The 17,285-nt window shown below is 38.3% G+C and overlaps 1 protein-coding gene across 3 annotated transcripts in view; it reads left to right on the forward strand.

Annotated features, from left to right (window-relative positions):
- The first annotated feature begins 43 nt into the window (after positions 1–43).
- Positions 44–17,285, forward strand: part of CEPT1 (choline/ethanolamine phosphotransferase 1) — a 36,822-nt gene continuing 19,580 nt past the window's right edge. The window contains exons 1-4 of one of the 3 annotated variants that reach the window (XM_042953382.1): positions 44–131; positions 6,651–7,060; positions 12,237–12,384; positions 14,642–14,783. In XM_042953382.1, coding sequence (XP_042809316.1) covers positions 6,722–7,060; positions 12,237–12,384; positions 14,642–14,783 — 629 coding nt within the window. In that variant the 5' untranslated portion in view covers positions 44–131; positions 6,651–6,721. The remainder of the gene's footprint in view (positions 132–6,650; positions 7,061–12,236; positions 12,385–14,641; positions 14,784–17,285) is intronic. The other 2 variants (XM_042953380.1, XM_042953383.1) reach the window with 2 other exon arrangements.

The following is a 17,285-nucleotide window of genomic DNA, read 5'->3' on the forward strand; positions in this document are numbered from 1 at the left end:
CCGCTCGTTCCAACCCTGTCTCCCTTTACGGCAATCGCGAAAGTGTCGCGAACGGGCCGCCGCGGATCAGAGTCACTCAGTCGCCTGGAGTAGGAGGTCTTATTTCTAGCCGTGTGCTTTCGGGGGTCGGGGTAAGGCTGCCGGGCTCGGCCTGGGGAAGGTGGCCGGGTGTGACGGACGTGTTGGGGGCACGACTCTCGAGCTGGGTGGAGAGAGAGCTGCATGCTCTGGGGTGGGGCGTTGGAATATTGGTGTGTAGGGACTCGAGCGAGGCGAACGCAGTGCTTCCCCGCGCCGGCTGCCCTCGCGCGCGGGGTTGTGGGGAAGGCGAGGGGAGCCTGCTCCTCTGGCCGCAGGTGGAGAGATTGAGGTGGCCAAGTGCCAGCGCGGGAGCCCGGGGACTGCTGAGGGGGAGTCGGGATGCGGAGAACCTCGGCGGGCCGGGGCTGGGCGGGCCGAGGGGTGGAGGCGCTGCCCGAGTGGAACCGACCTTGCCTAGTCAGGTCCACACCCTCCTGCCCAGGTGCTGCCAAGTCCACCAGCGTGTTGCATCCGGTGCCCGGGTGGCCTTCTTTTTGGAATGCGGGCTGGGCCACGCTTCTTCATCAGCAACTTTTCTAGAAATTTCAGCGTATATTGACAAGCTCCGAGATCGCCAGCTAGGGCTTATTTTCAGCAGCGTTCTTGGAAGGAGGAAGGACGGGAGGGTTGGTAGTGTTTGCCGGTGTTCCCAGGATCACTGGGATGAATGGGATTACAGTTAGCCGCGTTTAACCTGTTTTCTCCAATTCGGTGCTTGGCGTTTCTGTGTCGTTTTGCTATTTTGCATCCTTGGTATCGGATATTTAATTTTTCTTGAGGTCTCTTAGTTCATGAATGAATCCATATTATGATAGTCAAATTTAGTGTCTTGTATGTAGCCAGAGAGTAAAGATTCCGTTTCGACTCTCGAGCTAGTAGGAGTGTGTTCAATGCTTGTGTTTAATTGACTCACAACACAAGTTAGACTGTCGTAAGGACATTTAGCATTACTACTTTAGAACCATTGGCGTTCACATAAAGTTCCAGCTATCCAAGTTCTAAAAGCATTTATTTTGCCGCTTATTCTGTGCTGGGAAAAACCAGTCAAAGCCCCTTGTACAACTTGTCCCTACGATGCTTCCAACTGAGAAATAAGTTTGATGAATCTGCCTTTTGTATTAACCTGTTCCGACAGAGGCACCTTTATTTCTTGTCCAGTTGATAGATTATTACTGAATATTTACCACTGTGGTTTCATAAATTTATTCTCTTTCCCACACCCAGTCTCTCCTGAAATTTACGTTATCAACATTTATTCGTTTGAGATGTGTAACTCTAAACTTTGTTATAACCCAAATTACATTTTATTGCATAGTCTGTTTTCTAGGAGGCAGTAGACAGACATGTTCTTTAAGCTGGCTAAAAGTGCTTGGTGATGTTCTTTTGAGGGTCATGCTGTGCTGTCTTTTTTGATGGAATATGAAAATAATCTATAAAATGCCACGCTTTTGCTTTGCTTTTTTTTTTTTTTTCTGGAGGAAGTCATTTCGTTTTTTTAAGGAATGCAAGATTTCACTTCAGCAAAACAGTAGATCTAAATTGTGTTACACAGTACTGTTTTTGCTTCCAAGTCTGCTGAAAAGGCTTTTGTTTTTGCTAACTTGTTCTGTTATCACTTGTTAAATAATGCTGAATGTAATCCTGTGATCCTATTAGTTTTCCTTTTATTTATTTTTTTTTAACCTTTTATGATTTGCTCTGCTGCCCAAATAGTGTTGGCCATTACAGTTTTCCTTTAGTAGTGCCATAAAGGTCGGAAAGAGCTGTGTTGTCACCAATTTCTGTGAAAAGACTATAAACATACTGCTGAATCAGTGCAGCTCAAAACTTGGCACCCTGAGATGTGGGGGGTGGGAAATCTGGAATTTCACACTTCAGGTTGGATATTGTGTAAGCTTACCTTATGCTCTGCAGAGCAGTTGGAGATTCCTTTTTTAGTGGGATGCTTGTCAGATGTTCCCCAAAGCTGAACCCAGGAATAATGTAGGCAGCATGCCATTATCCTCAGCTGCTATAAGCACAGATGTTCTATGCCGTAGATGTATGTCCACAAAATGTGTGTAATTTTAGTAAAGGTATTCGTTAAACATCTCTGATTATATTTTTGTACCTTCATTGGGCTTTTCATATAAATATTCATGTCTGCACAGAGAAAATCTTTTGTTAGACCATATGTGCCCCCTCCTCTGGACTCCCACAACAGTTTGTTCAGAGCACATTGTAACCTAGCTGTTTATAAGACACACACGCCCTGAGCTTCTTGGGGGAATGGATGGCACACTTCAGTTTTTCTGTTTCCTCAGGGTCAAGAATAACTAGGTGCTCATTAAATACTACATAAATCATTTTTGTTCCTTGTTCCATAAATAAGTCCTAATTACCCACTTAGTATTAGGTATGGTATGAGATTCTCGGAAAAGAATGTTGTGACAGGTGTGGTCTCTGCATTTGTGGAGCTTATAGACCAGTGTGGGGAAAAGACCAAAAACAGTACAAGAAACAAAAAAATTCAAAATGTGGTAAGTGCTATGAAAGGAATATTGCACTGGGGCCAAGAAGGGGAATTTGCTGATTACAAGTAGAAAGGTTACAATAGCTGTAGGCCTGTGATCAATATTTATAGTAAACTGGATTCCAGATAATGGGAAATTTTTCAGTTCAAAATATTCACTTTTACTGTTATGATTTATGAAACATATCCTCAGTTAATAAGCTGTGCTACAAAATTACAAATTTATAAGCTCATTGATGGCCTTCCAAAACATCAGAATAAATTCTCAGTTCCTTACCTATAAACCTTCCTCAGTTCCTTCCTACAAACCTCTGCATTGTCTGGCTTTTCAGACTTTATTGTATGTCACTCTTCAATCTGATTTACTGCTGTCCAGCCACAGTGATCCCAAAGGTACCTGAACAAGACTTGACTCAGGGCTTATTCCCTTGGACAGTTCTTTCTCCTGCTTTTGGAATGACTACCTCCTTTTCTTCCTGTGAATTTGATACAAATGCTACCTCTTCATAGATTTCAATTACCTTACCTAAAATGTGCACTCCTAACTATTTTCTGGCTGCACACTCTTTTCCTCATAGCCCTCATCATAGTATGTAATGCTGTTTGCTCATTTACCTGTTTTTAGTTATTTTCCATTTGGACATGGGAACCGGGACTCCCGTTGTCTGTCCTGTTTACTGCACCAATATTGGCTGAATGCATTTGGAACTTGGAGTTCATTTTCTCATAAAAACTTATGACTGGTGGTTGGTAGGCTAGCCAGCAGTGATTTTAACTCCTTACATTAATTGTTTTAGTTCCTTTAGTGTGGCATAGGCCTGACTCTATGTAAAAATTTCAAGTGGCTAGAATAATTTAGTAGTATTTGTTTCTCCTTTCCGTATTCCCATTCCACATCCTATTTCCCTTTCTCTCCATAAAGTTCGATCTTCCTGTTACAGTCACCTACCCTGTTGCACTCCCTTGAGATATGCTTGCTTTTCATGAGCTGAAATGCAAAAGCTCCTGTTTTTTTCTTGAGATGGTTTGAATTGCAATAGCGTCTAGGTCCCAGATGTTATGGGATGAAGGGAGAGTAGAGATGGGCTTGTGTCAGCTTCGACAACCTCTGTGTGTATCTGAATGTAGTGAAAGTAGGTATCTGTATGTCAGGGGCTACATGTATCCGAATTTATATTTGCAATCTTGTTGCTAATAGCTTCACAGAGAGACAATGTTGCCAAATCGCAGTGTTTAAAAACTCCCTGGCCTTTTTTTTTGTATGAATTATGCAAAGGCTAGATCTATGTAAAAATCTAGAAAGGTTTGTCAAAATGTAGATTTTTTTAAAGAGAGAAATAAAAGGTAAAAAAAAAAAAAATGTAGGGCACAGAGGGAAAACACTCAGAAGGGAGCTATCAGTGTATCATATAATCCTGCCAAATGCTCAAACTTAAAACCATTAGGATCAGTTACTTGTAGTTGTTTAGTGCCTTCATGTCACCTGTTTTTTGTTTGTTTGTTTGGTTTTGGTTTGTGTGTGTGTGTGTGTGTTTTTTTTACAATAGGAAAATGGAACACCACAATAATAAAATGTAAATTGAGTTGACTAGACTTTTTGTTCCCATTTTAAGTTGAATTCTATAAGAACTGATTTATTATAGCTTCCAAATGTGAAGATGAATCATTTGACCACAGAAAATATGACTACTATAAGGCTATTTGGTGGCCTGTCACTTTCTCTAAAATGATTACAAACCAGTTGTTTGGCATTAATCAATTGCTTTGTGACACAGTTGGGTGTATGGAAGAATTCTTTGAAATAATAAGATATTATCTTTGGTTTGCCTTAGTTTAAAAAATTATTTCAGTATTTTTACTTCAGAGCACTTTAGTTAGCACTGGCGATCTTTTTAAGATTTTTGAAAATTTATTTAAAGTAGTTGATGATTACAGTAACTTTTCTGAACCAGTTATTGAGATACATGATTGAGATTTTGGATGTCACTATAGATCATTAGTGACATTGAAGCTTTAGAATTTGATATGTATGGGAATAGAAGGAAGAAGTCTTGCACATGTTTAATACCGGGTCCATTGCTGAGATGTCCTAGTCCCTGTATCACATTCTTTATTCCCATAGTGCAACATTTCTGGGAATTTCATATTGCATTTTGGATAGCTTTCTACCAGAAGATTGAAGTATACCTCTCTTGGTTCATTGCCACTACCCTTTTAGTTCTATTGAGATTGTTCCTTTCTTTTCCCCCCTTAATCCTCTTATGGCTTCCCTCTCTTCTGCTTTGTAACCATGAATTTCCTGCAAAGTTCCTTACTCTTTTCCTTTTTTCTTCACACTTAATCCATTCAAGAAATTTTCTACTTTCTAAAAGAACTAGACTTTAACTTTTAAGTTGATAACTTGAAATTTTCATCTCTTGCTCAAACTCCAGGTATTTGATCTTGTCTGAAAGATGTCTGCTTAAAAGTTACTTCTGTGTATTTCTTACCTCCATCCCTAAATCCCCTTCCATCACCCTTCAAGCCACAATAACTGGTTTACTTTCCTCACTTCCCTTTTTGACAGTAGTACCACTAGTCTCTGACTGTTGATTCATGTTTTCTTCTGTTCCTCCAGCCTTCATATCTAATTCCTAAGTGCCTTTCCAGGATTCTTCCTTCTAAATAGAAGTTACGTACAGATTTGACTTTCACACTTCCATTTTTACTACCCTCGTCAAATGTTTGAGGTCACCACACTAACTTTTGAGTGTTCTCACTTTCTGTGTTCTGATAAATATACGTATATGAATATATATATGCATATATGTATGTATATACACATACATACGCATATACACACATATATACATGACTCCCCTTTAGTCTTGAATATATTCTTGTCATTACTTTCTTATGTTGCTTAGTGATTTACAATAATTATGTTATCTTTAATCTTTTCTAAGTCAAGTGCAAGTACTTTTGGGATTAAACTTAAGGTCCTTGGGGCGCCTGGGTGGCTCAGTCGGTTAAGCGTCCGACTTCAGCTCAGGTCACGATCTCACGGTCCGGTCCATGAGTTCAAGCCCCGCGTTGGGCTCTGGGCTGATGGCTCAGAGCCTGGAGCCTGCTTCCGATTCTGTGTCTCCCTCTCTCTCTGCCCCTCCCCCGTTCATGCTCTGTCTTTGTCTCAAAAATAAATAAACGTTAAAAAAATTAAAAAAAAAAAAAACTTAAGGTCCTTTATGAACAGTCATCACTTAATACACTTATACTTTTTTCTTACTACCTCAGTTCATCAGGTCACTCTGCTAATACATGTATTCTGTCCTCTTAAAGTTAGGTTTGTTACTGCTCTTCACCCCTGCCTAAAATACTCTCAATATCCCGTTCTACTAATAAGTTTTTTTATCTTTCAGTTTAGCTTAGACAGAAACCCTGTGTTTGTGTGAACCCCACTTACCAGCTCTATGAGCTTGGACAAGTTAGTTAGCCCCTGTGCCTTAGTTTCATTTTCTGTAAAAATGGGGATAATTAATAATCCTGACCTAGAGTTATTGTGAGGATTAAATGAGTTAATATGTGAAACGTGCTTGAAGCATTAGTACACAGCAAGTGCTCAATGTTAGCTATTAGCATTAAATAAATTATCTGATTTAAAACCCATTTTATTCAAGTCATTCCTCTGATATTAATATTAATTTGCTAGCTATCTTTGGGTATGCCTTTGGACCTCAGTGTCCATACATGTGAAATAACTAGATCATTTCTAAGGTTTATTCCATTATATTACTGAAATCAGAGTGAGATAGAAAAAAAAAAGTGAGAGCTTTGAATTCAGTCAGACAAACTATAAGGTTTCGGGAACTATATTACTATTAATTCCCTTAATATTTTTCACCTGAGAGTGAAGTTATATGACTTCTTTTGGCTCACACATTTAGTAAGAATTAGAACTAAAAACAGGTCCCTGGTGTTCTGATCCCTGTTTGATATGCATTAGTCTGTTACCAGTTTAAACTTTACTGACATTGACATAAATAGTGGCTGATAGATACATCTTTTTCTCTTTTTTCAGGTAAAGACCAGCCACAAAAAGCTGTGAAACAAAAGAAATTATTCTCTTCAAATAAAAGACAGCCAAGATCCATGAGTGGGCATCGGTCAACAAGGAAACGATGTGGAGATTCTCACCCGGAGTCCCCTATGGGCTTCGGGCATATGAGTACTCCAGGGTGTGTATTAAATAAATTGTTTCAGTTACCTACGCCACCATTATCAAGACATCAACTAAAGCGGCTAGAGGAACACAGATATCAGAGTGCTGGACGGTCCCTGCTTGAGCCCTTGATGCAGGGCTATTGGGAATGGCTAGTTGGAAGAGTTCCCTCCTGGATTGCCCCAAATCTCATCACCATCATTGGATTGTCAATAAACATCTGTACAACTGTTTTATTAGTCTTCTACTGTCCCACAGCCACAGAGCAGGTAAGGTGAATTTCTTAACAGATTTGAGCATTTGTTATATACCCAAAACAATGTAATTGGGATTTTAGGTCATTTTTGCTAAAGATAAGATGACTTGACAATTATTTATCAACTGTTCTAAAAGATTGTATCACACATACTATTAATAAAGCTTATAACTACAGTCTATTTTGTATACTCCGCTTATGAAAACCAGAAGGAAAGGGTGGAGTCTGATTCTGGTAGGTATATTAGTGTCATCAGAGATTAACATGTAAGGTAATCCTTTTAAAATCAGTAAATCTCAATGCAAAAAAGTTTTTTTAATGGCTGGATTTTTTTTTTAAATTTTTTAGTTGCTGAATGAAATCCTAGCAAAGTTGAAAATGATCAGAGAAAAAAGGCTCTGGTAGTGAGATGGCACAGCTGTAAATCAGTCTTATCAAAAGTGGTTTCCTCTCGGGGCGCCCTGGGGGGCTCAGTCTGTTAAGCGTCCGACTTCGGCTCGGGTCATGATCTCATGGTTCATGAGTTTGAGCCCTGCATCGGGCTCTATGCTGACAGCTCAAAGCCTGGAACCTGCTTTGGATTCTGTGTCTCCCTCTCTCTCTCTCTCTGCCCCTCCTCCACTCACAACTCTGTTTCTCTCTCTCTCTCTCTCTCTCACTCAAAAATAAATAAACATTAAAAAAAATTAAACAGTGGTTTCGTCTCCATTCCAGTGAGAATTGTTTGAATATCCCTTTTCTCTTCCTGTAAATACATGTGACAGATAGACCTCAGATATATCTCTATTATTCTAACAAGGCGAAAGAAGTTCTGTTCTGTACCCTGCAATGGCTGCCTTGAAGAAGAGAAGCAGTTATTGCTGACAAGGACTGTCTGCTTGGGCCCTTCAGTACAGGTCTCTCTACTGCTGGTCCCGCTTTTTACCCTCTGTACCCGTTACTTAAAACCAAAACTGAAACTAGAGCTCTTCATCAGAATAGGTAAATTGATGTTTATCTCTTTGGTTTTGAAACTTCCTTGATAAAAAGGGAACTAAAGTAGTTAGGTAGATGGCACAACATTTGTTGTGCCCCTCCGAATGATCAGTCACACCAAGAAGATACAAGGTGATTCTCAATGAAAGGTGTCAAACGTGACTCTGAACCATATGAAATCATAGTGGTCACAAGGATTCCTTATCTTCTTTTAAGCTTGAAGTAATCATTTTTAAGTAGTCTTTTCAGATTATTCGTTTTTTGTGATAAAATTATCACCATCCAACCCTTTGTCCCTTTCTGTTTTTATCAATTCATTTGTTTCTCTCTCTCTTTTTTTAATATTTACCTATTTTTCAGAGAGAGAGACAGAGTGTGAGCAGGGGAGGGGCAGAGAGAGAGGGAGAACCAGAATCCGAAGCAAGCTCCAGGCTCTGAGCTGTCAGCACAGAGCCCAACACAGAGCTCAAACTCATGAACTGTGAGATCATGACCTGAGCCGAAGTTAGATGCTTAACCGACTGAGCCACCCAGGTGCCCCTACATACCTCTCTTAAAGTAAATGGCTACTGAATGTCACAGTTACTTACAAAACACATTTTTTTCCTTCTTCCAGTTCATTTCTTAATCACCCTTGAATACTTTTATTTTAATTCCTCTTCTCCTGTACAAATACAGTTCCAAACAGATTGTATGAATATATTTCTGATTTTCTATCATTTCCTTAGCTATCTTGCTTCATATCAATCAGGAAACTTAAAAACCAGTATGATTGTTTAAATGTGTCCTGGGATTCTTTATCACATGTCCTTTGAACTATTTTACCTGTGACTTATTTGAGGACCTGATAGCCACTTCCAGAGGAACTTGGTTCAGGTCTCACACATCCTTAGAGTTACAGCAGAACAACAGGGGTGTGTGTTAATTCTAATGGAAGCCCTCCAACAATCCTAAGCTAGTTCCACAATAGGGGTCAGGGAATGAGAGCAAGTTTAAAGGTAGAGCTCAGCTACTAATATTTATTGAACACCCCAGAGTGTACCAGGTACCATGTTCCCTATAATACTTTTCCTCAGCCTCTGTGCTTAAGTGATTTGGAATTATTGGAATAATCTTAGAATTAGTTTAAATCTTTGAGGAAACTTCCAGAATGAGAACTAGTTGAATCAAATAGAACTTTTCAGAATGGCTACTAGGAGGAATGAAGGTAGAACATGACTGAGCTGCTGGCTGTTTGGTGCTCTGCAAGGGAAGGTAGTGTCCCACAAAGGCTATGCATGGATACATTTATAGCTGCACAGTAGAAATCCTTGTTAAGCTTTAGATCACAGTGCATTAAAATAGGTCATGGCTGTCTTCCATGATATGCTCTTATTATCTCTGTGATCTTCAGTAAATTACATAAATTCTCTAAGTCACAGTTTATTCTTTGAAATTTTATTTTGTGGTACTGAAAGAAGTAAGATTATCCATTTATAGTACATAACATATAATGCTCCATAAGTAATTATTATTTCATTGGTCAAAAAGATTAAGTATGTAATATGTTCTTCCCCACAATTTCCCTCCCATTCCTCATTTCTTCTAATAAAATACTTATATATGAAAGCATGGATATTTTTTTCTTTATCACTGTTTTGGAGTCAGAGAGTTCCCTAAACTTATTACCCAGGGACATTCTCATTCATTATGATTCTAATTCCTTTGGGCCTTATTCCAGTGGGTGAGCATTAAATTTCATGTCTCCAGATATTGTGAACTTTCCATATATTTATGTTACTGATTTCTTTTAATACATTAGAGTTTCAGATACTAGTCTTTCTAATAGAAAAGAATGTCACTATTGTAATGGTTTCAGCAGAGTTTGCCTTTTTGTTAGAAAAAAAAAACTTTCCAGTAGATGGGAAAGGAAAATCAGTCCTTATTTTTCAAATTACTAAGGTAGAACTATAGGCTTAACCCTTTAAAAAAAAAAAAGAGAAAAAAGCTCATCTATTTATTTAGAGAGCTTGCAAATGCGTGCACACAAGAAGCAGAGAGAGAGAAAGAGAGAGAATCCCAAGCAGGCTCCAAGCTGTCAGTGTGGAGTCCGACACCGCACTCAAACCCAGCAACCCCAAGACCATGACCCAAGCCGAAATCAAGAGCCAGGTGTTTAACCTACTGAGACCCCCAGGTGCCCCATCCCTTTTTATATGTATACCAAAATATACTTGTGATTTCTGATACTATGTACTTAAATCTCCTTAGCTAGTAGCTTTGATTTTACTATCATAAGTTAATTTGGAATTTATCTTGCAGCTTGATATATGTTACATATGCTTGAGTTACCCTTGCAGCCTAAGACAGATAAAGGAAATTGGTATTAGCTATTTCATACACAGGAAAACTAGAACGAACTGAGCTGTATGTTGTTACCAATAAGAGCTCTATCAGGTTTAATTAAAACTTTTTGAAATATGACCATAAGAGTTTTTAGTTTTTTTTTTTGTTTGTTTGTTTTTTTTTAATTTTTTTTAACGTTTTTTATTTATTTTTGGGACAGAGAGAGACATAGCATGAACGGGGATGGGGCAGAGAGAGAGGGAGACACAGAATCGGAAACAGGCTCCAGTCTCCAAGCCATCAGCCCAGAGCCTGTCGCGGGGCTCGAACTCACGGACCGCGAGATCGTGACCTGGCTGAAGTCGGACGCTTAACCGACTGCGCCACCCAGGCGCCCAAGAGTTTTTAGTTTTAATATTCATTTGTTTTTGTTTTGTATTGCTAAATGAAATTCTTTTGATCTGACTTACTAAATGCGTGGTCCAGGATGGTAACCATAGCCACGTCTGGCTGTTGAGCACTTGAAATGTGCCTAGTGTAGCTGACGAACTGAGTTTTTGTTTTTATTTAATTGTAATGAATCTAAACTAAAATAGCCACACATGGCTAATGGCTAACTATGTAGGACAGTGCAGCTCTAGAGTTACTGGATTCCTGTAGGAGCAAAAAGCAGTAGCTTCAAAGTCTAGAAGGTGGGGCTTCTTAGTCACACGAGGTTAACCAATCTCTCAGTGAACTTGCGCATCAACTATGGTTATGTAACTACAGTGATTGCTTTCAGGGTTTGTAACTCTGTCCTAGGGGAGGCTTACACTCTGGTCCTTTTGATAGCTTCAATGTTCTAAAATATGAGACTCTGAGAAAATGTTTAAGAAAAGATCCTTACCTTTAATATTGGTAACTAAATAGATGTCTGAGAGCAACCTCTTTGCAGTGAAGAATATGAATATTATTTGCAGCTCTGCATAGTTTTGATTTGCTGCTCTGAGCACTTGATACTCAGTTTAACTTGATAACCAATATCTGAGAAATACCTTGTGATCATAGAAATTTTTCCATGGCATGGGAAAATAGTGAAAAGTGATATAAAACACTCTTTCTTACTTTCTTAAAGAGAACACGCCGAATAGAAGCTCTCCTTTTTTAACACATAGCATTTAAATTCAGTATTAGTGGTTCAGTTTCTGCCTGGGAAAAGAGAAATTATTCCTTGAAAATGTGACCATAAATATTTGAAAAATAATGTTCTAAGCACTCCGTGTGCTAGATCATCATTTCCCTACCGTTGTTCCATTGAACACTGATGAGGTATGTTGAAAAATAGGTTACGTGCTCAAATGAGTTTAGAAAATGGCAGTGTGTTGTGTCTCCCTTCTCGAATATTCACAGTGTGCATTAGCAACATTAAGGGCTGGAAGGAGTCCTGCAGTAAAGAAATGTTTAACATTGTTTAACCCAGTGTTTCCCACATGTGTTAAGCATGGAATTCATTTTCTTCATGCAATACCTATAAACATCCTCAAAATCCAATTTGGGAGAAACTGTACTAGATTATTCATTAATTGACTCAGCATCTAAATGTTAGTTATTCTAACTAAATGTTAGGAGGAATCTTATGGACGTTACCTAGTGTAATCTCTTAGATAACCTTACAAAGCAGTTATCCAGCATCTGCAGTGAGCAGCCCTCCAAAGCAAAGAATGTGATTCTTTTACAATTCTGATTGTTTCAGAAAGTTTTCCATTATGTAACCCTTGCATTCTCTCCCTTAGCTTCCAACTAGTTGTACTTCTCTGGAGAATGAAGACAAACTATCTGCCAGTAAACCGTTATCAGTGAAACATAGTAACGAATATGTCTTAGTAAATCTTGTGTCTTTTGTTTCACAGGCACCTCTGTGGGCATATATTGCTTGTGCATGTGGCCTTTTCATTTACCAGTCTTTGGACGCTATAGATGGGAAACAGGCAAGAAGAACCAATAGTAGTTCTCCTTTGGGAGAACTTTTTGATCATGGTTGTGATTCACTATCAACAGGTATTGTTGATTTTTTAGTGTTAATGATTAATAGTGATAAAATTAATATGATAAACAATGTTAGAATAAAATGTTTATGGTGTTATGGTATCAGAGTAAGTGATTTATATCAAATTTTAATGTTTTCAAAAGACTATAAATATGATTAATATTTGTTCATTATTGGCTGTATTGGGAGATTTAGAAATTCAGTTAATTTCTACTTAAACTACTTTTAGCCTAAATATTATTCTTTTGGCACCTGTGATATTTAAAATCTTAGGGCATAATTATCATCAAAAATCTCATAAATTGTAGACAAGAGTACAATAGTGGGAGACCAGGAAATCTGTGGTCTTTATATTTATGTGGATATTCTGTAGACATTTAAAATTATGTTGTAGGGGCGCCTGGGTGGCTCAGTCGGTTAAGCATCTGACTTCAGCTCAGGTCACGATCTCGCGGTTCGTGGGTTCGAGCCCCGCATCGGGCTCTGTGCTGACGGCCCGGAGCCTGGAGCCCGTTTCGGATTCTGTGTCTCCTTCTCTCTCTGACCTTCCTCCGTTCATGCTCTGTCTCTTTCTGTCTCAAAAATAAACGTTAAAAAAAATTTTTTTTTTTAAATAAATAAAATAAGATAAAATTATGTTGTAGGCTTGCAGTATAACTGGCAATGAATGGGCTTGGATAAAAAGATTGGAAAGAGTGGTGCCTGGGTGGCTCAGTCGGTTAAGCATCTGACTCTTGATTTCGGCTCAGATCATGACCTTGTGGTTCATGGGATCGAGCCTGGTATCAGGCTCCACTCTGTCAGCACTTGGGATTCTCTCTCTCTCTCTCCCCGTCTCTCTCTCTCTCTCTCCCCGTCTCTCTGTTCCTCCCTCACTCATAATAGACTTGCTCTCTCTCAAATATTTAAAAAAAAATTTTTTTTAAAGACTGGAAAGAAATATATATACTAAAGTGCTGGCAATAGCTGAGTTATATATTAGGTTATAGGCAATACATCTTGTACTGTTTTAAGAATACTATTTTAGTATTTGGAGGGAAAAAAGATTTAGAAACTAAATGACAGTTCCTAACTAGTCTTCCTGGTAGGAACACCCCATGCCCTCACAACACATATTTTTACTTAGTTTTTTCTGTTGGTTTCTTGTCATTTGGCATAGCATTTAGAATATTTTTTTAAAGAAACAAAAACCCATGGTAGCTTTACCTCCTGAACTCAGATATGCAGATGTAGGTTCCTGTGAAAATCATTGTTTCAGCGTGTCCTGACAACAGCTTCCTAAGTAGAGGAGAATGAATAGCTAAGCACTCATAATTCAAAGGACTCAAGAAACACTCAAGACTTCTACTGAATGCAAAGGCTTAATGGGCACCTAATTTAATCAAGTGTATCCTATTTTTTTTTACCTGTTTATTTATTTATTTTGAGGGAGAGCTTGCATGTGTGTGTACCAAAGGGGAAGGGGCAGAAAGAGAGGGAAAGAGAATCACAAGCAGGCTCTACACTCAGCATGAAGCCCCATGTGGGGCGCTATCTTGTAACTGAGAGATCATGACCTGAGCTGAAAATGAGAGTAGGACACTCAACCAATTGAGCCACCCAGGCACCCCCCTATTTTTTCTTTTAAGTGGTAATCTTTTTTGTGGTGTACTTTGAGTTCCAAACTTTTATAGGACATGTTTTTCTGTATAAGTCACCCATAATTATATCTGCTACATATGAAAAGATACCTATGGATGTAAAAAACAATCAGTCCTTTTGTGAATTATGTAGGTCTTTAGTGTTTCTTCCTCCTCCGCCAATAATCACTTAATGCAATGTCTAATATGTTTCAGGCACTGTTTGAAATCCTTTACAATATTGATTTATTTTGTCTGGTTTTTATCATCATGTTACAAATGAGGTAACTGAGGCACAAGGGAAGTCTTTCTTTTTACTCTGTCCTGTAATTTTTTTTACTGTTCATCACTATCACTAAACTGGGAGGATACTCCAAAAAATGCTCAAGTATTTTAGTTGCTTTCAAGACCTTTGGTTCCACTGAGTGGTATAGTGAAAAATGAAAGTGAAATTATGGGGTGAAAGATAATGTAAAAGATTATATCCTGCTTTCCTGGAACCATAGGTACCTGAGACAAGATTGTACATTCATAGCATGTCTTTTTTTTTTTTTTCTTTTTTTTTTTTGCTTAATCTAAAAGTGTTTCCAGCTCAGTTAATGTTGGTTATTGAGATTGTTCAGTTATTATCGTGATCTTTCTTTTGCAGTTTTTGTGGTTCTTGGAACTTGTATTGCAGTGCAGCTGGGGACAAACCCTGATTGGATGTTTTTTTGTTGTTTTGCTGGAACATTCATGTTCTATTGTGCACACTGGCAAACATATGTTTCTGGAACATTGCGATTTGGAATGTAAGTAACACTTAACAGTGATTTTTTTTGTTTTCTCTTTCAGATATGGAGAATGTTGCTTTTACATATCTCAGTATTAGGAATTGATCAAAGCTCTAAATTAGTTTAGCAAATAGAAGTTTAAAACTCTCATTATTGTAGCTGCCTAATGGTCTCTGTCCGTCTGTCACACTGTTTAGAAGGAAATATTAGGACCTCCAACCAATATTTTTAAAATAATATGAAAAGCAGTGGCCCCTCCTCACTCATACCCACTTGTCTTTCCCTCAGATAAATTCACTGTATTTTTCCTGTATTTACCTTAACTCCATGTTTTATTTTGACATACGAAAATGCATTTTCAGGAAAGATTAGATAGTTTATGAGAGCAAAGAGCAACTCTCATCTCTCAATATCATAGCTTAATTAGATTTTATTCTTTTCATATTATTTGTGAGTCTATAAAAATCTAAGCTCTTAATAATTCAGTTGACATAAACACACCATATAGGTTACTACCACCAACAAATGCCCAAGAATTTAAAAAATGAAATACAAGCTCCTTTCAGACTCCAAAATGTATAGTTCCTACCTGTTGATCAGTACTTTTTCATAAATATTAATGAGTAAACTCATCTTGGAACAAGGTAAAGGATGAAATGCACCAACTGGTGTTTAATTGCCACAGATCCGATTTACACTGCTCGAGTTAGTCTTATTTTTTTCATGGTGTCGAAGTAAAAGAGAAAGAACTTGAGAAAAGACTCTGAATACTTCATGAAATATCCAAATAAAATCTCTGATTGCAAATGATAGGAGAACATCTTAACCTAGTCTCTTTAAGATGAATCATTAATGGATATTTAAATTTTAGATCCCTAAGAAACTTAGTTTTCTAGCTCTTGTGAGAGCCAAATGCATAGAAATCCAGCTGTTCCTTACAAATTCAGTTCAAATTGTTTTTGCTAAACTTATTTAAACAGAACTTAAGATGTTCTTAACTTATGACAGTAACAATAATTATTATTTTGGATGTTAACTAAAAGACATGTCCTGGAAGAATTTTATAATAAGGGGGTTAGAAGACATGTTTAAGGCCCATCTTAAGGTGACAATAGTAGACACGCATGTCCAATTGAAACTCGAATGCTTGTGCGTTCATCAGTTCAAAAATGATCAGTGCTCAGGAAATATTGTAGATTTCTGATACAAAAAAAAAAGCAGTAATTGAAAATACTGTGTGCAGATGTTTTTTTCAAATTGGTTTTATAGCCTATATCTCAAGTTTTCATAGTATTTCTCTGCATTGGTAAAACCACAAAATATAATGGACTTCCAAGATCACTTGGTTTGCCCTAATTCAGTCTTAATTTTTAGTGATGTGACTGTTTTCAAAAATAGCAGAACTTGTAGTATCTGGATTTGACATAGTTTGTTTCAGTGGTTATTATCTCATAGTTAACTTGCAAGCTCTTATTTTGAAAGTTTATTTATCATCAGCCCTAATAAATTCTCTTTCCCTTTCAAGTAAAGCAGCACCAACCATGTAGTATGGGAACTGAAGGAAGGAGAGGGAGTGAACCATGGAAGTAGGGGAAGAGTAAACAGTGTTTTTAGGAGCGATTTGTTAGCACAGCTCTCAATTTGCCAGTCTTAGAATGTCCCTTGTAGTGTATTCCTTTGATAAAATATGCACTTAGAGAACTGTGAGCAGTTCCATATTGTTAGACCAAAGATGCCTGTAGGGGAGTGGCAGGAGATAAGGCTGGAGAAGATCCAGAAAATCAGGGGATTTCTATGTCCTGCCAAGAAATATGAGCTTTTTTCCTGAATCTGTGGGGAGCCTTTGCAAAACCGAAACCAGGAAAATGACAAAAGGACAATTGGAAAGAACAGTCTGGCAGCATTCGGAGGGTGAATTGGCATGGGCTAGTACAGAGGTAAGGAGGTCCTGTCGGAGTCATCAACATAATTAACATGAGGAATGCTCACACCTGAACTAGTGTGATGACAGTGCTATCAGAGAGAAAGTCATAGTCTGGAGAGAGGCTGAAGAGGTAGAAACTGTAGGACCTAATCTCTATCTGCACGTGGGGAATGAATGAGCGAGCAGAGACTGGAGTAACTCCCAGTTCCCCTCCTTAGGTGGTTGGATGGGGGGTAGAGAAAGGCCCTACACTCAGAAGAACCTATGTGAAAGGGCGAGTTCTATCAGCACATGTATGTGAGGGATTTTAGGCATCCAGATAGAATGAAAATAGCTTAGAAAACTTAGAAAGCAAGCTTAGAAAGAAGCCTATGAAAATTATTGAACAGCCAGAGAAGGAGGCATACCAGAATGAAAAGCCAGAGATTTCAAAAGAGAACAACGCTGAATGCTGCCAAGACTCAAAATGAGGACAGAAAATTGTACACTAAATTTGGCGATCTGAGGCCATCCGGAGTAGTTTTCTGTAGTGGAAGGGTAGAAGCCAGATTGTAGGGGATGGGAAGTGAAGGGACTAAATAAGCATGTGGTACAGG

Source organism: Panthera leo, chromosome C1, assembly GCF_018350215.1.
Source record: "Panthera leo isolate Ple1 chromosome C1, P.leo_Ple1_pat1.1, whole genome shotgun sequence".
Lineage (NCBI taxonomy): Eukaryota > Metazoa > Chordata > Mammalia > Carnivora > Felidae > Panthera > Panthera leo.